The sequence below is a fragment of the Aquarana catesbeiana genome, linkage group LG05 (assembly GCF_042186555.1).
Source record: "Aquarana catesbeiana isolate 2022-GZ linkage group LG05, ASM4218655v1, whole genome shotgun sequence".
NCBI lineage: Eukaryota > Metazoa > Chordata > Amphibia > Anura > Ranidae > Aquarana > Aquarana catesbeiana.
In genome coordinates this window covers 466,363,535-466,389,789 of record NC_133328.1, presented here as the reverse complement: position 1 = coordinate 466,389,789, position 26,255 = coordinate 466,363,535, and the positions used below count along the sequence as shown (strand labels likewise).

Genomic DNA, 26,255 nt, shown 5'->3' with positions numbered 1-26,255 from the left:
ACTGTACAATGCCGTATAGTTTACCTGCTCCGTCGAATCTTCTTAGAACTTTCAACAGACACCATAAGCCAAAGTACATGTGTACTTAGTTCTAGCTATTTTACTGCTCCACCTCTTTGGTTGCAATCAGCCAATAACATTCATCATCATCATTATTTTTATTTATCTTTCCTCCCCTACGTCGAATCTTTCCTCCCCTACGTCGAATCTTTTCTCTCTACGTCGAATCTTTTCTCTCTATGTAGAATAATCTTGGACTAATAGAGCTAAGGTTAGGCACATTCGACCACAGGTTTGATGGACACAGATTGTTATTTTCATCATCATGTCGAATCTCCTATCTATATCGAACTGTTGTAGCAACGAAAACGAAAATAAAGCATTTGTTTATGTCGGATCTTTCGTTTTTCGGACTCTGCACTTTCGTTATCGTTTCTTAAAACGATAACGAAAATACCTGAAATTCGGACGAAAATGCATTCGGACGAAAACGAATGCACATGTCTATCAACCATGTCCCAGGCCGGCAGCGAAGACCTCACGGCCCCTCTGTCACCTTCTCCGGTTTCAGAGAGCGGCAGCGTGCAGTCCCTCAGGGGATGGACTATTCCCAAGTTGACGGCAGAACTAAGACGCAGAGGCGTGCCCTTCCCCGCTACAGCCAGGAAAGGCGAGCTCTTCCAGCTCCTCTTCCCTCCACCAGCTGCAGCAGGACCCAGTACCCAGCAGGCATCCCTCCAGTCGATATCCTCTGCCATCTCACAACTTCACACTATGGTGGCGTCCCTTTCTTCCTCGGTCACGGACGTACAAAACCAGGGTGGTACTCCTGGAGGCTCAGCCGGCCGCAGCTATCCCCTACCGCAACCCAAGTTTTGACACCACTTCCCGCAGGTACCACAGGGTGGAGCCCCATTGTCTACCCCTCCCATTTGGTTCCAACCAGTATCAGGAAGGACATTTTGGACGGCAGGGACGTCAACCTGGCCTCTCTCCTGATTTCTGTCCATAATCTGGCAGAAAATAAGGCCTATACCTGGGGTGACGTATCGGTGGTCCTTAAAGCCAAAGACCCCAGACTGAATCGGAAATTATCTGTCCCAGAGTTCACATTGGCCTTTGGCATGCTGAGGGATGTCCTATGTTCAGCCGCTCCCAGCAGAAGGGAAGAGCTGGACTTATACCTCCATACTGTAGTAGACCTGGGCTACAAGTATGGAGGATTATCCTTCTATGACTACCATTTTCCGCAAAGGCAGCAGCCAGACTCACACAGTTTCAAACGACGACAAATTGGAGTCTCATGGACACAGAGCTGTTCTGTCGCCATTTTGCAGGCTTACGCTCACCCCTGTGTGTGATTTGCCAGTCCTCTACTCATACTGCCACCTGGTGCGCCAATGCGACAATCAGACGTCCCTTTGAATTCCCCTCTACCTCCGGTGCACTTCAGGGTCAGTCGGCCCCTGTACAAACGCATCAGATGGACAAATTCGGACGCCCAGTCCGAACCGTGGGAGGGGCAGCCATCTGCAACAATTACAACTATGGGTCCTGCAACTTCAGTCAGTGCCGCCTACTCCACATCTGCACCTTATGCCAAAGAGCACATCCAAGAAACTTGTGCGAAGTCAAACAACAGAAGAGGGCATGACTAAGCCGGATCAACTTCTTGTGGCTGGGACTCTACCTCACCTCACACCCCACCCCCTCCCTGACCACCTACCTTATCCAGGGATTCACAGTAGGCTGCCACACTGGCCTCATTTCACTACCCCACAGTACCTACGAATGTAGGAATCTTCGGTCAGCGGCCTCTGACGAACAGGCCATAGATCAGCTCTTACAGACAGAGGTAGACCGAGAGTTCATTATAGGCCCCTTTACTCAGCCCCCTTTCAGTACTTGGAGAGTCAGCCCTATTGGGCTTGTCAAGGGCAAGTTCTCAAATAAACTACGGTTGGTGTATGACCTGTCTGCACCTCATTCTTCCCACATTCCCAGTCTCAATTCCCTGATCCCCTCCGAAGAGTTCTCCCTAAAATATTCCTCCGTGGACATGGCAATCCAAGCAATCATCAAAGCAGGTACAGGCGCCTGGCTCTCCAAAGCCGATATCTCGGATGCCTTCAAGCTCCTGCCTATCCACCCATCCCTTTGGTGCTGGCATGGCATCAAGTAGAGGGAGGCATACTATTTTGCCACAAAACTGACGTTCGGTTCCAAGAGTAGCCCTTGGCTCTTCGACACATTCGCTCAGTCCCTCGCTTGGATACTCTTGCACAAAGCTCAGTGCCAAGAAGTTATCCACTACCTGGATGACTTCTTACTAATTGAACCGCCCAGCAGGCCCCCAGGAGACCTCGACAAACTCAGAGTTGTATTTGGAAATCTCAATGTTCCCATCGCTGAGCACAAAGTCGACGGCCCAGCACACAACATCACCTTTCTCGGGGTCAATTTAGACACCTGCACCATGCAGGCCAGTCTCCCCCTGGACAAACTCACCCGTATTCGGGCGGTATTTCATAAATTCACCCACACCAGGGGGTGTACCAAAAAACAGTTGCAATCTCTCCTGGGAATGCTTAATTTCACCATGCGAATTATTCCACAAGGCCGCACCTTTGTGTCACGCCTGCTGAGATTTCTGTCAGAAACACAAGACCCTGATCAGATCCTAAATCTAGATTCCACAGCTATAGCGGACCTATCTATGTGGGAGGAATTCCTGTCCGCCTGGAATGGCATATCCCTATTTATACCCATGGTTTCGGCCCTTTCACCCCAAGTAGTGACAGACGCTGCAGCTTCCACAGGCTTCGCTGCAATTTTTGGCCACCAATGGTTTTCAGGACCCTGGCCTCAACAGATACTGTTGATACCTGGCTTTACCCGAACATCCTCCCTCTTCGAGCTCTATCCCATAGTGGCAGCCGCACAGCTCTGGGGTCATCATTGGACAGGGCAAACCGTGGTCTTCACCACCGACAATCAGGCCACGGCAGACATTGTCAACAAAGGCAGGTCCAAGTGCCTATCAGTCATGTCCTTCCTGCGCAGATTGGTACAACTGTCTTTACAATAGGCATGTGCATTTCGTTTCGTTCCGAATCGAAATTCGGACGAATTTTTCATTATTCGGAAATTCGGATGCATCCGAATTTCCGAATGACAAAAGTAAAGAATTTAAACGAATCCGAAAAAAAAACGAACGAATTCGAATCGAATTCGAAAACATATTCGAATCGAATTCGAAAACATATTGGAATCGAATTCGAAAACATATTCGAAAACATATTCGAATCGAATTCGAAAACATAATCAAATTAAAAAAAAATAGAAAACGTTTTTCTAAAAAAAACAATAAGGTAGAATATAAAATAATAAAGCAATAGAATATGTATATATATATATTTTGATAATTCAAATTTTGGAAGATGGTTTTATATATATATATATATATATATATATATATATATATATATATATATATATATTATACATATACATATATATATATTATACATATACACACATATATATATAATATATATATTATATTTTCTTCTATTCTGTTCTATTGTTTTTATAGTCTATACTTTTCTATTATTTTCTGTTCTAATCTTTTCTATTCAAATTCGAATTCATTCTATACGAAATTCAAACTTCAGAAGCCATCTTCCGAAATTCGAATTTCGTATAGAATGAATTTGAATTTGAATTGAAAATACTATTATAGAATAATAGAAAAGAAAAGCATAAAAAAACATATATAATATATATATGTTTTTTTATGCTTTTCTTTTCTATTATTCTATAATAGTATTTTCAATTCAAATTCAAATTCATTCTATACGAAATTCGAATTTCGGAAGATGGCTTCTGAAGTTTGAATTTCGTATAGAATGAATTCGAATTTGAATAGAAAAGATTAGAACAGAAAATAATAGAAAAGTATAGACTATAAAAACAATAGAACAGAATAGAAGAAAATATAATATATATATTATATATATATGTGTGTATATGTATAATATATATATATGTATATGTATAATATATATATATATATATATATATATATATATATATATATATATATATATATATATATATATATATAAAACCATCTTCCAAAATTTGAATTTCTTATAAAATGAATTCGAATTTGAATAGAAAAGATTAGAACAGAGTAGAAGAGAAAAGACTAGAAAAACAATAGAACAGAATTCAAAAAATTATATATATTATATTTTATTCTGTTCTATTGTTTGTCTAGTCTATTATTTTCTATTCTAATCTTTTCTATTCAAATTCGAATTCATTCTATACGAAATTCCACTTTCAGAAGCCATCTTCCGAAATTCGAATTTCGTATAGAATGAATTCAAATTCGAATAGAAAAGTTTAGAATAGAATAGAAAAGAATAGCATAGAAAAACAATGAAACAGAATAGAAAATTATATATATATATATATATATATATATATATATATATATATATATATATAAAACATCTTCCAAAATTCGAATTTCATATAGACCGAAATCAAATTTGAATATAAAAGATTAGAATAGAATAGAAAATAATAGAAAAGAATAGACTAGAAAAAAAATAGAACAGAATAGAAGAAAATATAATATAATATATAATATATATATATATATATATATATATATATATATATATATATATATATATATTATATTTTCTTCTATTCTGTTCTATTGTTTTTCTAGTCTATTCTTTTCTATTATTTTCTGTTCTAATTCGAATTCATTCTATAAGAAATTCAAACTTCAGAAGCCATGATTAGAATAGAATAGAAAATAATAGAAAAGAATAGACTAGAAAAACAATAGAACAGAATAGAAGAAAATATAATATATAATATATATATATATATATATATATATATGTATATATATATATATATATTATATTTTCTACTATTCTGTTCTATTGTTTTTCTAGTCTATTCTTTTCTATTATTTTCTGTTCTAATTCGAATTCATTCTATAAGAAATTCAAACTTCAGAAGCCATGTTCCGAAATTCGAATTTCGTATAGAATGAATTTGAATTGAAAAGACTATTATAGAATATAAAATAATAGAAAAGAAAAGCATAAAAAAACAATAGAAGAGAATAATACAAAAAAATTACCGTATTTATCGGCGTATAACACGCACTGGCGTATAACACGCACCCCAAGTTTAGGAGGGAATTTTAAGGAAAAAAAAACTTTTAGGAGGGAAGTTTAAGGGAAAAAAACTTACATTTAAATGCCCATCATTGCAGCCTTCTCAGTGCAGTCTTGCCCCAGTGCAGCCATGTCAGTGCAGCCTTGTCAGTGCAGCCTTGTCAGTGCAGCCTTCCCAGTGTCCATTGCAGCCTTATCCCAGTGCAGCCTTGCCCCAGTGCAGCCTTGCAGCTCGCAGTTTGAAAATCCTGTGATCCCCTGCGATCCTGAGCTTCAAAATCGCCGACCGCGATTTGAAAATGGTGTCGCCGGCGCCAAAATACACATAGCCGGTCCTCGGCTCTTCTCGGCGGCTCTCGTTCACTTTCGGCTCCACTCGTAGTCCCGCCCGGGATGGGCGTGACTGTGAGCGGAGCTATCCGAACCTAGCCGAGTACACTCGGCTAGGTTCGGGCGGCACTCGAGTGAAGCCGAAAGTGGCCGAGAAGAGCCGAGGACCGGCTCTGTGTATTTCGGCGCCATTTTCAAATCGCGGTCGGCGATTTTGAAGATCTGTCAGCTCAGGATCGCAAGGGATCGGCGTATAACACACACCCATGATTTTCCCCTGATTTTAAGGGGAAAAAAGTGCGTGTTATATGCCGATAAATACGGTATATATATTTATATATATTTTTTTTATTTTTATTTTTTTTTCTATGCTGGTCTATTGTTTTTCTATTCTTTTCTATTCTTTTCTATTTTATTCTAATCTTTTCTATTTGAATGCAAAATCATTCTATACGAAATTTGAATTTCCGAAAATGGTTATACAGAAACAGAATGAAATAGGATGAAATCGAATTCTAATAGAAAAGACTAGAACAGAAAAACAATAGAACAGAATAGAAAATATATATTCGCTACCAAGACCACTTCGTCCTTCACCTCGAGGTTTCTAAAACCCAGCAAACAGGCTCTGGAGTGGACATTCACCTTTACAAAACCAATAATAGCTGGTGTCCAGTCACAGTACTCAACCATCTTCTGTCCCTCCTGCCTGAACAGCCGGACTCCAGTCCTCTTCTACCATTCCCAGTTAAACCCTTAAGTGCCTGTCAGTTTGTGAAACACATAAGGATACTTCTCCGTAACCTTCACCTTAACCCTAGTCAGTACTCCGGGCACTCCTTTCGTATCGGAGCAGCCTCCGTAGCATCCCGTCACGGGGTCCCAGACCACGTCATTAAAAGACTAGGCAGGTGGAAGTCAGCCTGCTTTGCCCGGTATATCCCTAACCTTCAAGTGGAGATGGCACAGGCATTTTCAAAATTGGCTCAATGAATAACTGAAAACCAATAAAATATTATACCCCTACCTGAATGTTTTTGCCCCCTTATTTTGGCATACCGTCCATCAGACCAAGGCACACTTCATATGGTAAGTCCACACTTTCAGGTCTATTTCCAATGGTAAGTCTTATGTTAACTATAAATGCTATTATGTCCATATCGGACATAGGGCTCCAACCATAAGTAGGAAGGCCAGTATGGTGGCCTGAATTTATGGGAGGAGCCCGGGGGGTATTTAAGCAGCCCGCTCACCTGTGGTGATGTCGGTTTCCTGTGCGCGATACCCACCCTTCCATCCCCATTTCAGGGCATTTCTCAACTATTCATTTCTATTCACAGAATAATCATTTCTTAAACTAAGGGTATGCCCCCTTATTTTGGCATACCGTCCATCAGACCAAGGCACACTTTCAGGTCCATTTCATATGGTAAGTCCACACTTTCAGGTCTATTTCCAATGTTAAGTCTTATGTTAACTTTAAATGTTATTATGTCCATATCGGACATAGGGCTCCAACCATAAATATTATATATATAATATATATATATATATATATATATATATATATATATATATATATATATATTGTGACAGATCTAGCCGGGAGAGAGACTTTTGGAGGGGACTGTATGCTAGCCTCTTGCCGATCGATCGTGGGCCCTGGCATTTGGGGGAACGGTGCTCTTTGTGAGCTGTATGCCTGGGGACCCTTGAGGTGGTATTACTGTGGATTCGGGTCCTGGTCCCCCAGGACACACAGACTCTGGGGACCCTGGATTTGCCATATTGGAATAGTGACTGATTCATACCGTTGGGACTCCTACTGTTAAATGCTAATGTCATCAATTCCATCTACCTGTCTGTTGTCTGCTAAAATGTGTATTGTAAATAAGTCTCTAGTATGGGATCTAAGAGTCATTAGATCCCCATTGTTGTTTGTGTTTAATTAACTCTGCTATTGTGATAATGTTGATTAGGGGTTCTAAGATACAAGACGGCCAGTCTGGCCTAAAGGTCATGTCTGAGTCATCTAGGCTGTCTAAAGGGATTAGTTAATTAGCCCATGTTAATTAGGTTAATTAGGTTACAGGTGTATTGTTAAAGTAATATGAGCAGGAGGTATGCACCTCCACTGTTAGTGTATAAAAGAGCCTGTATTTTTGAATAAAGGAGATTCCTGTTTAAACTTACATACAGCCTGCCTGGTGTTTGTTCTGAGCTATCACAACTGGGTTAGAACGGCACATAGCTGAAGTTCTAATCCCGGAGCATTGGATGACCGAACCATCAGATGTTGCAATCTGATTCAATAGCTGCAGAGGAGTGTCGGGAGAGTGGAACCGAGCGAGCAAGGGGCTCATTACATTGGTTGGCAGCCATGGGATTTGCTCTCCAGTTACTGGGACACTCCAAACCAACCTGCAGGAGAGCCACACTGAAAGACTTACTTGAGAGCCATGGAGGGAACGGCTGTGGAGGGAAATGCGGTTGGACGAGAGCTACAGAGCCCTCCAGTGGTATGTAGCCCAAGTGTGCCCGTGGACAGCGGATGACAGCCCCACGGAAGGCTTTGACTACGATGGCCTGGGATTGTTATACTGGAGGCTGTCCAGGGACCCTGACTTTGGGAGTGATCGGGAGTGGCGTTTGGAGGAAATAATGGAGCACAGAGAGCGAAGACTGAATGTCTCGGAAGTGCACTGGGCACAGGAAGATTTGGAGTTTCTGGCCGTTCAGGAATGGGAGCTTGAGATTGCCTACAGACAGCTGTTAGACTCTGCTCAGCAGCATGGTGGGGCTCCCTTTGCATGGGACTATCAGGAAATACCAGTTGACAACTCTGAAATCCTGTCTGAAGAGTTGACAATGTGGCAGAGTAACAGTGTGCTTTGCCAACCTGCCCCCGCAGCTATGGAGGTGGAGGTCTTATGGCGGATGCAGCAAGTGCTGACTGACCTGGATGAACCTGTTTCTGCATTGGATGATCTTGGATGGAGGAATGTGCCTGTCCAGCAGAATGCCAGAGAATCGGCAGTGGAAAATCTGAAGATTGCCGTCCCCAAACCTGAAGTGCTGACAACAGGGCAGAGCTCTGCTAACCTCTGCCCAGCACTGATAGCATCTTCTGGGTTCCACGGAGAGGAGATGGTGAACCTCTATCCCCAGACACCAGTTGCAGAGACAGGGGATTTGATAGACTTTTCTGCTGAGGAAGAACAACCTGGTGAGCCTCCAGCAGAAGAGGAGCTGTTATTAGGGCCAAACTTCACTGTGCTCTGCCCAGCACCAACAGAAGTATCTGTGAAGTTACAAGGAACTTCCCCAGCTGAAGCACTGGCAACCAGACAGAGGGTCCAAGACCTCTGCCCTACACCTGCGGCAGTTTTGGAGGCTCAGGGTGAGAAGGTGGCAATCACTTCCCAGCAGCAGATACAGGGGGAGAAGGGAGAGGAGGTGTGTGTTGTCCCTCCCCAACAGTTAGTCAGAGCAGATGGTGTGGGGTTTCCAGCAGAAGGGCTGGCAACAGGGCCGAGTACTGCTGGACTCTGCCCTCAACTAACAGAGGATGGATATCCTGTGAAGGTGGATGGGACTTCAGTCTCCACCTGTATACCCCAGGGATGCTGGGCAGTCGGCCCAGATCCCCAACAGCATGACGGAGTGAGCCCAGACACCCTGTCTTCTCTCCAGCGGCAGAAAGGACTCCAGGGAGAAGGGCCAGTCCAGGAATCTCCCCAGCAGCAGATATGTTCTCTGAGAGAGGCAGAGGTTGGCTGGGTGAGTAATGCTTTGTTTGGAACAATTTGTTTGGGGTACTGTGTGGGTACAGGCATTAGAGGACTGGAACTACTGACTAACTTCGGAGTCAACCCATCTGGGGTCTCCTCCTGTGTTAGTCTCCTGCCGAAAGGGGAGAAATGTGACAGACCTAGCCGGGAGAGAGACTTTTGGAGGGGACTGTATGCTAGCCTCTTGCTGATCGATCGTGGGCCCTGGCATTTGGGGGAACGGTGCTCTTTGTGAGCTGTATGCCCTTGGACCCTTGAGGTGGTATTACTGTGGATTCGAGGTCCTGGTCCACCAGGACACACAGACTCTGGGGACCCTGGATTTGCCATATTGGAATAGTGACTGATTCATACCGTTGGGACTCCTACTGTTAAATGCTAATGTCATCAATTCCAGCTACCTGTCTGTTGTCTGCTAAAATGTGTATTGTAAATAAGTCAATAGAATGGGATCTAAGAGTCATTAGATCCCCATTGTTGTTTGTGTTTAACCCCTTCCCGCCGACCATACGCACATATGCGTAATCGGCTTTCCGGGGTTATACCGGGATGATGCCCGCAGCTGCAGGCATCATCCCGGTACCATTGTTTTCAGCGGGCGATCGGCTACCCGAGTATAAAAACCGATGCGGCTAAAAGCCGCTCGGTTGTTATACCGGAGGAGCGGGAGGGGACATCCCCCCCCTCCCGCCGCCTCCCGCCGCTGTTACCGGGCCTCCTGTGCGATCGGGAGGCCCGGTGTCCGTTCGGCTGCCTTCGGCGGCTGGGGGCGGACTGGAACGAAGCTGCGAGCGGCTTCGTTCCAGCCTTCTTGTTGTAAACGCGGAAGCGACGTCATGACGTCACTTCCCATTTACTCGGCTGCCAATGGCGCCGAATTTAAAAAAGTACACAGTATTCAGAATCGCCGTTTTCGGCGATCTGAATACTTTGAAGTGTAAAGGAGGGATGGGGGGTCTTTTAGACCCCCCATCCCTCCATAAAGAGTACCTGTCACCACCTATTACTGTCACAAGGGATGTTTACATTGCTTGTGACAGCAATAAAAGTAAAAAAAAAAAAAAATTTTAAACACAATTTATAAAAGTACAAAAATAAATAAAATAAATAAAAAAAAAAAAAAAAATTTTTAAAGCGCCCCCGTCCCGGCGAGCTCGCGCAGCGAAGAAAACGCATACAGAAGTCGCGCCCGCATATGTAAACGGTGTTCAAACCACACATGTGAGGTATCGCCGCGATCGTCAGAGCGAGAGCAATAATTCTAGCCCTAGACCTCCTCTGTAGCTCAAACCTGGTAACCATAAAAAATTTTTAAAGCGTCGCCTATGGAAATTCATAGGTACCGTAGTTCGTCGCCATTCCACGAGTGCGTGCAATTATAAAGGGTGACATGTTTGGTATCTATTTACTTGGCGTAACATCATCTTTCACATTATACAAAAAAATTGGGGTAACTTTACTGTTTGGATTTTTTAAAATTCATGAAAGTGTCACTTTTCCAAAAATTTGCGTTTAAAACACCGCTGCACAAATACCGTGTGATAAAAAATATTGCAACAATCTCCATTTTATTCTCTAGATTCTCTTCTAAAAAAATATATATAATGTTTGGGGGTTCTAAGTAATTTTCTAGCAAAAAATATGGATTTTAACTTGTAAACACCAAATTTCAAAAATAGGCTTAGTCATGAAAGGGTATTGTGATAATGTTGATTGGGGGTTCTAAGCTACAAGATGGCCAGTCTGGCCTAAAGGTCATGTCTGAGTCATCTAGGCTGTCTAAAGGGATTAGTTAATTAGCCCATGTTAATTAGGTTAATTAGGTTACAGGTGTATTGTTAACGTAATATGAGCAGGAGGTATGCACCTCCACTGTTAGTGTATAAAAGAGCCTGTATTTTTGAATAAAGGAGATTCCTGTTTGAACTTACATACAGCCTGCCTGGTGTTTGTTCTGAGCTATCACAACTGGGTTAGAACGGCACATAGCTGAAGTTTTAATCCCGGAGCATTGGATGCCCGAACCATCAGACGTTGCAATCTGATTCAATAGCTGCAGAGGAGTGTCGGGAGAGTGGAACCGAGCGAGCAAGGGGCTCGTTACATATATATATATATATATATAGTATATGCTGCATATAGACACTTATCTATATGTGTAGTGATGCACTAAACTGCTCATATGTCAATTAGTTTAAGAATATGAATTATGGAAGTGTTTTGATTCCCTTTACCTTGCTTCCGTATATATTCATGTCTCTGGAATCTGGCTTCTCTTTGTAGTTTCTCAAACACTGTGGAAAATAAATGCATTTGCTTTTTATTATGTTGAAAAAAAACCATAAATGCTCATCTAGTAACAATCTAGGTCTCTAATTATTGCCACATTTGTAAAACGTTTTTTTTATACCTTATTTTTTTTACTAAAATCTATATACTGTATATGTTTTAAAAATTCATAGAAGCATTTCATTCTTATAAATCTGGATCGGGATTAGGGAGCATAAGGATACGTTTTTCATAGCACCCCAAAAGTGAAAAAGCCTGTAAAAGTGGCCCTGATCTGGCCTAAAAAGTGTCTTTAGCAAACAATACACCTAAAGAGCAAGCATGTGTATTAGTCTCCAAATCAGTCCGTAGGTCCAGGCTGTACACAGGTACTTGGCTTCTCTCCAAATCAAGATAGATCTGCCACCCTGGTTTCAAACTCTGCCCCCTGGTGGGGGGTGGCTCCAGGGGCCTAGACTTATTTTGTTATGTTGGCACTGAAAAATATACTTTAGTTCACAGGCCTAATTACCTACCCTCTCCAATAAGAACCAGACTGGACTGATTTGTTGCTCTTCCATCCTGTAGCTGGAAGGTAAAAGTTCCTTCATCCTCATCCTCCAGTACCTCCATGATCATCTCCACAATGCCAGTCTTACTGTCCAAATTCATCTTGTATTTCTTGAAACAAAGCAATGTCAATGATTAAAAGAGTAGAATATTTTCAATATCAAGCAAACATTCATATCTGGTATACATTGCAATGGCTAATAGTATGATTAATGCAGTTTATAAAGTGAAAACCTTTAAAGCTGAACTCCAGGGTAAACAAATATAATCTTAATACAAGACATAAATTCATACTTGAATCTTTGTGTGCTTTGTATATTTCTTCCAGATATAAAAGTGGTCACTGATGCTAGCTATCATTGTGCAGGGTGACTGGTCTTGTCTCTGCCCCCTCCTGTGGTTTTCTGCAGGCAGCCTGTAATGGGTGGACAGGCTATGTGTAGACCCATGATAATGTCACTGCTACTTTTTTAAGGTATATAACTGGGTTTGCAAATGTAAAGGCAAGAGATTTATATCCTTTCAGGCTATTGAGGAACATATTTAAATGAAAGATGTTCTGCCCATAATTCAGGTTTAATAACTTTATTATCACCAAGAACAATGGAGTGGTGGACATATATTTCTGCAATGCTGTTGGTAAAGTGTACTGCAGAAATAAGGCACAAGCAGCCACAGGGCCTGGTAATGATTGTGACCTTGGCTGTCATTGGACAGCTTAGATCACAGACACAAGGTACAGAGTTGATCCGAGCTATTCTGTACCTTGCGATCATTCTGATGACCAGTGATCACAAAATTATGTTTGTAGGAAGGATAGGAAGTGGGTATTTGATAATAAAGGTTTGTGAATAAAGGAATCAGTAGCAGGAATTAATTCATGGTGTGCGGTTGCAATTGATTGTGGGATGATTTTTTTTAACCCATTCATCCCCTCCTCCCCTGTACATTTCATATCCATCAGGGCTGGATCTAGAGTGGTGAAGGGGTGGGCTACTCTGCCCTTGGTTTTTGTAGTGCCCACCAGGAGCATACCTGGGAACTTGCTGGAATTGACTGCGACGGGAGTAAGAATGACAGCCACAGTGACTGAAATGCATACAGTCCTACAGATTAGAGAATGTAATAATTTATTCACTGAAATGTGTATTCAATCACAAATCTTGATACTGCAGCCAACTGGGATTTTATGACTCTGTCATGTGACAGTGTAAGGCCTTTCCTGATTGGTTTCAGTTGTAAGAAGTGCAAGAACAGATGAACCTTTGACAATGGGGGGGGGGGGGGGGGTACATAGGTGACAACTGTGGATAGAGGAAGGAGGATGCAGAAGTGACAGCTATGGATGGGGGAAGGAGGGTACAAGTGTGACAACTGTAGCTGGAGGAAGGAGTATGGAGAGGTGACAACTGTGGATGTAAGAAGGAAGATGTAGAGGTAACAACTGGGTAGATCAGGCCCTGATCTCCATGCTTTCTTTATGTGACAAGTGGGGATGGAGCAAGGGCGATGCAGAGGTAACAACTGTGGATGGAAGAAGGGTGATGCAGAAGTGACAACTGACTACATCTGGCCATGATCTCCATGGTGTCTCTATGTGTCAATTGTGGATAACGCAAGGGGTATTCAGAGGTGGCAGCTGTGGACAGAGGAAGGGGGTTGTAAAGGTGATGGCTGTGTATAAAGAAAGGGGGATGCAGAGGTGACAACTGAGGATTGAGGAAGGAGGATGCAGAGATGACAACTGAGGATGGGGGAAGGAGGATGCAGGGGTGACAACTGAGGATGGGGGAAGGAGGATGTAGTGATGACAACTGGGAAAGGAGGAAGGAGGATGCAGAGATGACAACTGAAGATGGGGGAAGGAGGATGTAGAGTTGACAACTGTGGATGGAGGAAGGAGGATGCAGGGGTGACAACTATGGATGGGGGAAGGAGGATGTAGAGATGACAACTGTGGGTGGAAAAAGGAGGATGCAGGGGTGACAACTGAGGATGGGGGAAAGAGGATGCAGGGGTGACAACTGAGTATGGGGGAAGGAGGATGTAGAGGTGACAACTGTGGGTGGAAAAAGGAGGATGCAGGGGTGACAACTGAGGATGGGGGGAGGAGGATGCAGGGGTGACAACTGAGGATGGGGGAAGGAGGATGCAGGGGTGACAACTGAGGATGGGGGAAGGAGGATGCAGGGGTGACAACTGAGTATGGGGGAAGGAGGATGTAGAGGTGACAACTGAGGATGGAGGAAGAAGGATGCTGAGATGACAACTGTGGATTGAGGAAGAAGGATGCCGAGATGACAACTGTGGATGGAGGAATGGGGATGCAGAGATGACAACTGAGGATGAAGGAATGGGGATGCAGAGATGACAACTGAGGATGGAGGAATGGGGATACAGATGTGACAACTGGCTTGATTCAGCCCTGATCTCCATGCTGTCTCTATGTGACCCATTTATAAACTACTTCACCTGTCTTATCCTGCACATTAACCCCCTCATATCTATCCTCCCACTGAATGTGACCTGTAAATGAACCCCTTCACCTCCTTCTCACTCTGTGTGTGATCTATACATTAAGAATGTGCTGTATCTAGCACACATTTACCAAGCACAATGTTTTATCCACCTCAGTACTAGCATGTTTCTTTATTTCCAAAAACTATAGAAAAATCTGATCACCTTGGGATGTCTACATTACAAAAAGTGTTTGTTTTGTTGGGGGTTTGTACTGTCCTGGCATTTTTATTTGATATGTTTTATAAGGGAAACAGTTTTTTATTTTCAAAGTGTTATGTCTTTTTCCTTTTAAAAGTAGAAAATAAAAATACAAAAGAAAGTTCTTTCTGTATCAAAAAATATCTATTTAATTTGGGTCCAATGTTGCATGGCGGATGCAATTGTTAGTCAAACTATCACAGCACTGAGAACTGAAATATGGCCTGATAATGAAGGAGTATTACAGGTACTCAAGTTGTTAAACTAATAGTCTCTATAGAAATTCACTTGGTTGCTTTGGAGGTTTATTGTTAAATCTAGACATCAATGTTGTATTTGATATTATACAAAAATGACTCACATCCCCTTGGTGGATCTCTTTATTATTGAAGACATAGTTGCATTTAGCACCAGCGGAGAGTTTCTCAGCTTGCATCCAAAAGCGAACTTGACCTTTTTCAAGAATCTCTACAGCCAAGCCAGATTTCAAAGGAATAACTGCAAAAGGGACAGGATTATGAATATAGGAGATATTGCTTGATACCCCCCTCTCCAATTCTAGGGCATGCAAAAATTTAGAGACTATTTTCTCTACATATAGTTAATCAGTGGAAGTGAAAGATCACTATCAGAGTGTGGCTGGAAACTGAGAACAACATGTTGGCTTTTATTGAAAAGAATGCTAATACACTTGATGCATTAAGTCAGTGGTGGCCAACTTTCTTGCTATAGGGAGCCGTAAGTGCAGTCCCTGACATTACCAGAGGGCTGCATGATACTCAATGAATGTAATTCTACAGAAAGAGACGACAGACATGCAACAGGAGATGTTCAAAACTACAGGCTTGCTTTACAACAAATGGTCAGAGAGTGCAGACATGCTGTAGGAAATGGTCAGAGATGGCAAATATCCTTAGAAACTAGGGACATGCTTCAGGAGACATAGATTGTTCACACACTACATGAGACTTATACAAATCACTATTATTGCAGGGCAGTAGGGAAACACAAGCTACTGTCTACAGGGGCTCAAAATGGCTACATGCGGTCCCTGGGCCAAAGATGATCCAGTAAAAATTAAATAAAAATAATAGTTTAGTATTATGTTATTATGCTGTAGATGTGCTACTGGTCTGTTTGTTTTGTGGTAGCTTACTTGGGAATTTGTGGTCATGGCTTAGCTGCAACAGACGCTTAAGCTCTGCAGGGGAAAAGATAAAGTTATATTTTGTATGAAACATGATATATATCATACATAGGCAGATAGCTACAGATATAACTTAATGGTAATATAATTTATTGGTTTAGTCATTACTATTTTAATAAAACAAAGAAATAAATAAACAGAAAAATATCTCAGTCTTTTTACAAGATACATGCAGTATAAACTAAACATATCTAGTTTACCTTCTTCATCTATTGTATAGCTGGAAGAAATGCCATCGGTTTCAGTAACAACACAGGAATAAATGCCAAGGTCTTCTTCTGCAGGATCTTTGAACGAGACCTTTGTCCTATAAGTATGTGAACATATAGAGTATATTAAAAAAATCCAGCTTATAAATGTCTGTGAAGGCTCTTATTTAGGTCATTAGGTATTAGTACATGGTAGTTTTTACAAATTTTCATTCCTCCTATCTTGCTCTTGGAAAATCAATATATGCTTTGACACGCTTCATGGTGATTGAAATAAGGTGATAGATTTACCTGTTTGGCTATAAATTCTGGGGTTCTGGACTCTCATTAAAACATAAGAAGCCACTTGGATAAGGAACATAACGTCTTTACATTACAGCACAAGTCCAGTTAATGGTCACTAATTACTGCTAGGCAGGCTTATACACTGCTTTAGCCCCGATTTACAGCTCAAATATGTCTTTTCATTTGAAAGTTCTAAACAATAAGTTTAGCTCTATTTTACAGTCCATACAAAGTTTACTCACTTGCCACCTTTGGTCTCGATAGTTACTCTTGGTGAATCATCTTCTATTGGTTCATAATTCTTGGACCACACAAACTTTGAGTCAGGAGTTAGCTGATCACATTCAAAGTTCAATGAAATGACTCCAAAGTCATCCACCTCCACCACTACCTCTTTGGTACCTACAGTGCCAGTAAAAATATACAGCATTGAAAAAGGGCACCATCAACAGATTTTGATTTAACAATGAATATTTACATACATACATTTATAAATATCTCATCAATAATATAACATATTAAAGAATACCATTCATGCAGTAGGGACTGAATTAGAGTCCTAAAAGATAGACCAACTATTTATAAAATAAATGGTGCCATCTTCCTTCAGCCCATCTTTAGGTCTCATTAGAAATTCCTTTTGCTTGGTTACTGAACGTGATTGTTTGGAACCAATCAAAAACTTTTTATTTACTGAAGCTAATATGAGCTGCTTGGCACATTTATTTCTGTTTGAACTTGGGATGATCTTTATCTCTCTCTCATAATTGCATATAATAGGATCTTTTTGTCCTTCTTACCTGTGAAATCCTTTTCTTTGAGTACATCACAGGACACAGAGTTAGGCTAATATTCATTACCTACTGGGTTATATATCATCTCTAGGTGAATGGACACTGGTAGACAAAGTCTTAGACAGGAAGCGATCCCCTATATAACCCCTCCCATACAGGAAGTACTTCAGTTTTGTAGCAAGCACTGAATCCTCAAAAAGAGGGGAGGGACCTCTGTGTCCTGTGATGTACTCAAAGAAAATGATTTTACAGGTAAGTATGATGAAAAAAATCCTATTTTCTTTATCATACATCACGAGACACAGAGTTAGGCTAATATTCATTAACCACTGGGACCTCCCAGAGCAATAGGCTTGAGGGGAGGGAGACACCCTGCCAAACAATAGCCATCAGACCTTATACGGCAGTCCACAGTACACTGCGGCCAAAAGCCGAATCCTCAGCTGCTTGAACATCCACCTGATCAAATTTTGTGAATGTATGCACTGAAGACCAGATAGCAGCCTTACAAATCTGAGCCACAGATACCTGATGGTGAAAAGCCCAGGAGGTTCCTACACCCGTGGTAGAATGAGCTTAAACCCTAAAGGGAGGAGCCTTATGTTTCAGACCATAGGCCTGAATGACCAATTGACAGACCAAATTGGCAATGGAAGCTTTGAAAGCTGCCTGCCCCTTCTTGGGTCCTTCTGGTAAAACAAAAAAGGAGTCTGATCCTCGGATCTCCCCAGATCTAGACAAATAAACTCTGACTTCCCAGACAACGTCCAAGGAATGCAGTCGTCTCTCTTCCGCCGAACGAGTCTGAGAGAAAAAAGAAGGCAAAACAATGTCCCGATTTAAATGAAAAGCAGACACCACCTTTGGTAAGAAGGATGGAATAGGACGCAACACCACCTTGTCGTGGTGAAGAATTAAGTATGGTTCCTTACATGAAAGGGCCACAATTCTGACACCCTTCTAGCCAAGGTGATGGCCATCAGGAAGGCTAGCATGCATGACACAAAACTAAAGGAATTTCCTTGATAGGCTCAAATGGTTGTTTTTGTAACATAGACAGCACCAAATTTAAGTCCCAAGGACACATAGGTGACCTAATGGGGGGAAGCAAATGAGTTACCCTCTGCATAAAGTTTCGGACCAGCGAATGGGAGGCTAAAGGCCTTTGGAAGAATACTAAGAGGGCCGAAATCTGACCTCTGATTGTACTCAAAGCCAAGCTGATTTTCACAGCCGACTGTAGAAAAGATAGAATTCTCTCAATCACGTATTTCTGAGGATGCCATTTTCTGGGTTCACACCAAGCAATATAAGTCTTCCAGACCTTACGATAAATCTTCCTAGCATTCACTAGGGTAGACACCACTGGTCCCGAGATGCCACGATCCTTCAGCACCCTGGCTTCAATAGCCATGCCATCAAATTTAGAGACTGTAAATTGGGGTGGAATATAGGACCTTGAGACAGTAGATCGGGGTGGCTCGGAAGCGTCCATGGCTCATCTATTGCCAATCTCAGAATCTCTGTGAACCAGGGCCTTCTGGGCCAGGCTGGTGCCACCAGAATGAATGGAACCCCTTCTCACTGAATCCTGCGCAACAAACGTGGAAGGAGGGGGATCGGGGAAAAGCATAAACCAGGGAGTACTGGCTCCATGGTACTACCAGAGCATTTGCTCCGATTGCCAGAGGATCCCTTGTTTGGGACACAAACTGATGTAGCTTGTTGTTGAACCTGGATGCCAATAGATCGACATCTGGCCATCCCCAATGCTGGAAAGTTTCCTGAAACACCCTCTGGTGTAGGGACCATTCCCCTGGGCAGATCTGCTGGTGGCTGAGATAATCTGCCCTCCAGTTCTCTACCCCTGGGATATGAACCGCTGATAGAACCAGCACATGTCCCTCGTCCCAGGCTAGTATGTGGTTCACCTCTTTTAGAGCTGAATAACTCCTGATACCGCCCTGGTGGCTTATATAGGCCACTGCAGTGTTATTGTCAGACTGAACCCTGATAGGGCAGTCCTGAAGCTCCACCGTCCAGGACTGTAGGTCTAGACCTACTGCCCCAAACTCCAGGATTTTGATGGGCAGGTGCTGTTCTGTCCTTGACCATTTCCCATGAGCTGTCAGCCCCTCTAGGGTCGCTCCCCAGCCCGAGAGACTGGCGTCTGTGGTCAGTACTCTCCAAGATACCGGGAGGAAGGATCTTCCCTTTCGTAGGTTCTGACCTGGCTTAAGCGTGCCCGAGGAGATAAGAACATGGTATAATCCAGGGCTTGCCCTCTCCTGTTCCAAGCCAACAAGATGTCCTGTTGTATAGACCTGGAATGGAACTGGGCATAGGGTACTGCCTCGAACGAGGACACCATCCTTCCCAAAAGACTAATACAGAGCCGAATGGAGGGTTGTCTGGTGCCCCTTATCTGACGCACCTGATCCTTCAGGGCACAGATCCTTATGGGTGGAAAAAATACCCTTGCCTGGACCGTATCAAGAGTCAGACCTAAATACTTCAGACTGGTCTCAATGCGGACTTTTCAGTATTTATGACCCAGCCCAAGCTTTCTAAACACCGCACTGTGCAGGCTATGCTCTGTTCTAGAGCCTGTAGTGAGTGATCTCTAAGCAGTAGGTTGTCCAGGTACCCGAGCATCAAGATTCCCATGGCTCTTAAAAGACCCAATACTGGTGCTTGGACCCTTTTGAACACCCGGGGAGCTGTGGCAAGCCCAAAGGGCAGAGCCACAAACTGAAAATGAGGTTCCTCTACTGCAAATCACAGTAACCTCTGCTGAGGTTGAAAGGTATGTAAGGTATGTGTAAATATGTGTCCTTGATATCGATGGAGGCTAGAAAGTCTCCCATCTGGAGCGAGGTTACTACTGAGCAGACAGACTCCATCCAAAAGGACTGGATTAATAGATACTGGTTAAGGGATCTTAGATCCATAATGGGTTTTTTACCATAAATAGGTTCGAATAAAACCCGTGCCCCTTTTGGACACAGGAGCTTGTAACCACTCATCCTGAACCACTGTTTTCCAAGTGTCCGCAAATTGTAGAAGCCTTCCCCCAGCCCATAGAGTGGTGGCGTCCCCTCAAAAGGAGGGCTTGTGCTGGATTTAGTAGAGTTTTGGACCCCGGGTTTCTTCCGGCCCTGCGGCTTGCCCCTGGCTCTAGCGTCCTGTTGGCAGCGGAACTGCCTTGGCGCTGAGACACCTGAGGAAGTGGTCCCTGAGGTTTTAAACGAGGGACACCTGGTCTTTCTCTTCACAGGAACTCTTCCCTCTGGAATTCTTTTGGATATATTTGTCCAAATCATCACCAAACGTTCCCCACGAAAAGGGAACCCTGCCAATAATTTCTTACAAGGAAGCTCAGCTTACCAGTTCTTAAGCCACAGAAGTCTGCGCATGTGTACAGACAGGAGAGCCAAACAAGAAACCTGTCAGGCCGTCTGACCTGATCCTTTAAGGACTGGCAGACTCCAATTGCTGTGACAGCTGGCTGAATAGCTGAGCTGTCCAAAGAAAAGGAAGCCTTTAATAGTGACTCCAGTTTCTTGTCAACAGGGTCCTTCAAGCCCTGTGCGTTATCCACCAGACAAGTTAAAGGGGTTGTAAAGGTAAAAATGTTTTCACCTTAATGCATTCTATGCATTAAGGTGAAAAAACTTTTGACAGTACCGCCGCCCCAGCCCCCCCCGTTTTACTTACCTGACGCCTCGAATCTTCGCTCCTCGTCCTCGTCAGCTTCATTGCAGCTCAGCCTGGTCGCTGATTGGCTGCAGTGGATGGATTGAAAGCAGCGCAGCCATTGGCTCGCGCTGCTGTCAATCACATCCGATGACGCGGCGCGCCGGGGGGCGGGGCCGAGTGATACAGCGAGCGGCTATAGCCGCCGGCTGTATCACGGGAGCGCGCCCGCAAGCACTCACCACCGTGCGAGGGAGCTCGCATGAAGGTGGTAAATGCTTGCGGGGAGGAGCTGAAACAGCCGCCGAGGGACCCCAGAAGACCAGGTTCGGGGCCACTCTGTGCAGAACGAGCTGCACAGTGAAGGTAAGTATAACATGTTTGTTATTTTAAAAAAAAAAAAAAACATCTTTACAACCCCTTTAAGTTCTTGTTTAAGGAAGAGACTGCCGCATCAATGGCTGGCATGCTCCACTTCTTAATGAACTTTTCCTTCATGGGATATAAAAGGGAAAACCTCTTAGAAGGAAAGAAAATCCTGTCAGGATGTTCCCAATCAGCATACACCGCCTATTCTTAAAGGCAGACTTAAAGGAAGAACGAACCATCTCGGTAAGAGTCTGGATCAAAAGCCTCTGCAACTAAGAGGCAGACACCAACTGGACATCTTCTGGCCCAGATTGCTCAGAAGCAGACTCATCTGCCAGGCCCTCCACCAAATCCTTGGCATTTAGCTCTTCCCCACCCTCAACCCATTCCTGCTCCAAATTAGGAGGCTCAGGGGAGGGGGATCCGTCATGCTTCTTGTCACCCTGCAGGATGGAGGCAATCATGCCAGCAATCCTGTGCTCTAACCCGGCTAGGGATAAGGACAGTTCATCCCTGGTAATAAAGGCTGAAGCAGCAGCGTTGACTGTAGTCACAATACCAGACAGGCGCAGTGGCTTAGATTGCCCGGAAGCCTCTGGTCTCTCAGGGGATACTAAACTAGGGTTATGACTAGGCTCCTCAGGAGCTACTTACGACGTAGGTGTACCTTTCCCTGTAGTGTTAGCCCTGCAAGCCACAAAAAGTGAGTACCTGGGTTTAGTATTTACATAACCCAGAAGGGAGACCCCTTAATAGGGCTCACCAAGCCCCTATGCAACAATCCTGCTAAGCATCTTAGCCTGCCAAGCAACACCTGGTGACTCATGTGACCTGGTTAAGGAGAAATGAACCGCTGAAAATGCCTGGTTCAGAGCCTGCTCTGTGTCAAAGAGCTGCCCTCTGGAAGCACTGCATGCTTGGCATACACAGCTTAAATAAGCTGGCCTGCGCGCACGCATGTGCGTGGTCCCCTGGCGAACGGGTGTGGCTGTATTTGCATATGACGCAAATCTATGTGCACCCAGATTAGGGTACGGTGCATGCGCGGCTCCTTGTGCGCACAACGCCTGCGGCGAAGCCGCGTGCGCCATGGCCGCCAAACAACCGCAAACTCCTGAGCATTTTGGTGAATGTACGTGCGCCATGCGAACCTAAATGCGCAATGGCGCACCCTCATTACAATAAGTAAATAAGGGGGTTTCACTTACCCGTCCAGGCAGCCTTAGAAACTAAGAGCCCAATCCCCACTCATCACAGAGGGTTCCTGCCACTTGAGGACCTTCAAGGACTGGGTACCCTTGTATGTTTTTAGGGTCCACTCCCTTGGACCTGTACAGCGCCCTGCAGGAATGCCTTAGCTCTGTGGTGTCCAGGATTTCACTAAGCAGGGTCCAGTGCCCGAAGGTCGGGTTACAGGCAAAACCTCGCAGGATCCTTGCGTCTTCTCTGCGAGGCTTGGGTACCATTTATCTAAGCATATAAGCCTGTGTGTCAGACTTACCCGTATCAGACTGACGAACCCGATATAGCAGAGGATGGCCTCCCGTACGTATCTGATAGAGCACACAGAAGGCACGGGAGCACAGAATGGTATGAGAGCCTGGCGGGTGGTTAGCAGGGATGAGGCCCAAAGTCCTGATGCAAGCTGCAGGAGATGATAGGTAGGCTGTAGGTCAGCTACACGTGCAGAGCAGGAGCAGGCAGATCCGAACACAAGCAAGGTTGGCAACAGGCAGTCAGCACGGTACAAAAGGAGCAGGCAGATACAAAGTCCAGGTCACAAGCAGGTTTGGCAGCAGGCGGTCGGCACGGTACAGAGGGGTCAGGCAGGTTCAAAGTCGGCTATACTTTGTTTGAACTTTGGCCTGTTTCCATTTCTGAGATTGCCTGTAGACTGTGTACTGCTTTCTGGTCAGCTGCTATCTGCACAGGTATGTTCAAGAACTGCAACCTGGGAGCTGCTCTGCGGCAAAGTCTATTGTTCCTTATAAGGTGTGCTGGTGAATACCAGGTGGCTGCTTAAATTTTGTGCCTTAGCCGTTTGAGGGCTAACACTACGGATGGGTCGAACACCCACCCCCGGTTCAATTCCTACCAGAACATGCGAACCGGCAAAAAGTTTGAGCGAACATGCAAACCCTAATAAAGTCTATGGAACACGAACATGAAAAACCAAAAGTGCTAATTTTAAAGGCTTATATGCAAGTTATTTACATAAAAAGTGTATGGGGACCCGGGTACTGCCCCAGGGGACATGTATTAATGCAGAAAAAAAGTTTTTAAAACAACCATTTTTTCAGGAGCAGTGATTTTAATAATGCTTAAAGTGAAATAATACAAATTAAATATTCCTTTAAATATCATGCCGGGGGGGGGGGGGGGCCTTAGTCTGCCTGTAAAGTGGCGCATCTGTGTGATGTGTAGAACAGTGCCGCAGCAAAATTACATTCGTGAAGGAAAAAATGTAATTTAAACTTGCTCGTGGCTGTAATGTATTGCCGACTCTCGGCAATATAGATAAAAAATCAAGTAAAAATTGGCGTGGGTCCCCCCCCCCTCCAGTCCATACCAGGCCCTTCTGGTCTGGTATAGATTTTATGGGGAACTCCAAGCCAAAATCCATACCAGACCCCTTATCTGAGCATGCAGCCCCCTCCTTAACCAAACCAGGCCAAATGCCCTCAACATTGGGAGGGTGCTTTGGGAAAAAAAATTTAAAATGTCCCTGTCATGTACATCCATCATCAATTACGCCGCCCAACGGACCTGAAAAAACGAAAAAACTCCGCTTCCATGGGAGGCCTCCCGGCGACTGCTGTCTTTTGGCTTTGACAGCTGTTATATAGGCAAGGGCAAGGCCACCCGCTGACGTAACCGGATGACCCCACCCCCTCTGACATCACATGACATCAGAAGGGGGTGAGGTCACTTGGTTACGTTACCAGGTGGACCCGCCCTTACCTATATAACAGCTATATAACAGCTGTCACAGCCAAGAGACAGCAGTCGCCGGGAGACCTCCCATCGGGGTGGAGCTTTTTTTAATATATTTTTCGGGTCCGTCGAGCAGCGTGATTGAAGATGGATGGACATCGCTGGACACTTTTTTTTTTTTTTTTAATAAAGGAATTGTCAAAAACTGTCTGTTGTGGTTTTTACTTTTTGACACTTTTTTGGTGAATTGGTAGGGGTACAATGTACCTGATACCCATTCACATAGGGGGGTGGGATCTGGGGGCCCCCCTGTTAAAGGGGGCTTCCAGATTCCGATAAGCCCCCCACCTGTAGACCCCGACAACCAATGGCCAGGGTTGTTGGAAAGAGGCTCTTACCCCCTCAGGGTGCTATGGGGGGGACCCCATCTTGAGGGCAAGAGGCCTGGCATGGTTCAGGAGGGGGGTGCTCAGTGCAAGGCTGCTTGCTTGGATAAGTGTCTGGTATAGATTTTGGGGGGGACCCCACACTGTTTTTTTTTACTTTAAAATCTATACCAGACCCAAAGGGCCTGGTGTGGATTTTCGGGGGGACCCTATGCCCTTTTAATAATACTTAAAGTGAAACAATAAAAATGAAATATTCCTTTAAATATCGTGCCCGGGGGGGCCTTAGTCTGCCTGTAAAGTGGTGCATCTGTGTTATGTGTAGAATAGTGGCGCAGCAAAATTACATTTCTAAAGGAAAAAAATGTAATTCAAACTTGCTTGGGGCTATAATGTATTGCCGAATCCCAGCAATATAGATAAAAAAATCAAGAAAAAAATTGGCGTGGGTTCCCCCCATAAAATCCATACCAGGCCCTTATCCGAGCATGCACGCTGGAGTACAGGATAGGGGGCGAGTGAGCGCCCCCCCTCCTGAACCATAGCAGGCAAACATGCCCTCAACATAGGGAGGGTCCTTTGGAGTCCCCCCAAAGCACCTTGTCCCCAAGTTGATGGGGACAAGAGCCTCTTCCCGACAACCCTGGGCTGTGGTTTTCAAGGTCTGCAGGTGGAGGGCTTATCGGAATCTGGAAGCCCCCTTTCACAAGGGGGCCCCAGATCCCCCCCCCCATGTGAATGGGTATTGGGTACATTTTACCCCTACACATTCACCAAAAAAAAGTGTTAAAAAGTGAAAACGACAATAGACAGTTTTGGACAATTCCTTTAATAAAAAAGAAAAAAAAAAAATGTCCCACGATGTAAAACTAAAAAACACTGCCTCCATGGGAGGCCTCCTGGCAACTGCTGTCTGTTGGCTTTGACAGCTGTTATATAGGCAATGATGTCAGAAGGTGGCAGGGTCACGTGGTTACGTCACCGGGTGGCCCTGCCATTGCCTATATAACAGCTGTCACAGCCAAGAGACAGCAGTCACCGGGAGGCCTCCCATTGAGGTGGAGTTTTTTTTTCTATTTTTTGGGGTCCGTCGAGCAGCATGATTGGAGATGGATGGACATCGCGGGACACTTTTTTTTTCTTTTTAAATAAAGGAATTGTCAAAAACTGTCTGTTGTGGTTTTTACTTTTTGACACTTTTTTGGGTGAATGGGTAGGGGTACAATGTACCGGATACCCATTCACTGCCTGCACTGTATATATAGTCTACACTGACTACACTGTATATATATATATATATATATATATATATATATATATATATATATATATATAAAACTAACAAAACTGCCTACATGCCACTAACTAACCTGCCTAATCTAGCTCAAGTTCTCTCAATCTCCATGTATAACACTAAATACCGCTGCCGTTTAAGCAGCCTTATATAGTGTGGGGCGTGGACCCCCCAAGCCATGATTGGCCAAAGGCACC

General features: G+C 44.0%; 1 protein-coding gene across 2 annotated transcripts in view; it reads right to left on the bottom strand.

Moving 5' to 3' along the window:
- Nucleotides 1–26,255, bottom strand: part of MYOM1 (myomesin 1) — a 180,638-nt gene that overhangs the window by 21,650 nt on the left and 132,733 nt on the right. For both annotated transcript variants that reach the window (XM_073631423.1, XM_073631424.1), the window contains 6 exons: nt 16,828–16,987; nt 16,292–16,398; nt 16,041–16,085; nt 15,246–15,382; nt 12,133–12,277; nt 11,563–11,622 (listed from right to left, as the gene is read on the bottom strand). In XM_073631423.1, the coding sequence (XP_073487524.1) occupies nt 11,563–11,622; nt 12,133–12,277; nt 15,246–15,382; nt 16,041–16,085; nt 16,292–16,398; nt 16,828–16,987 (654 nt within the window). The remainder of the gene's footprint in view (nt 1–11,562; nt 11,623–12,132; nt 12,278–15,245; nt 15,383–16,040; nt 16,086–16,291; nt 16,399–16,827; nt 16,988–26,255) is intronic.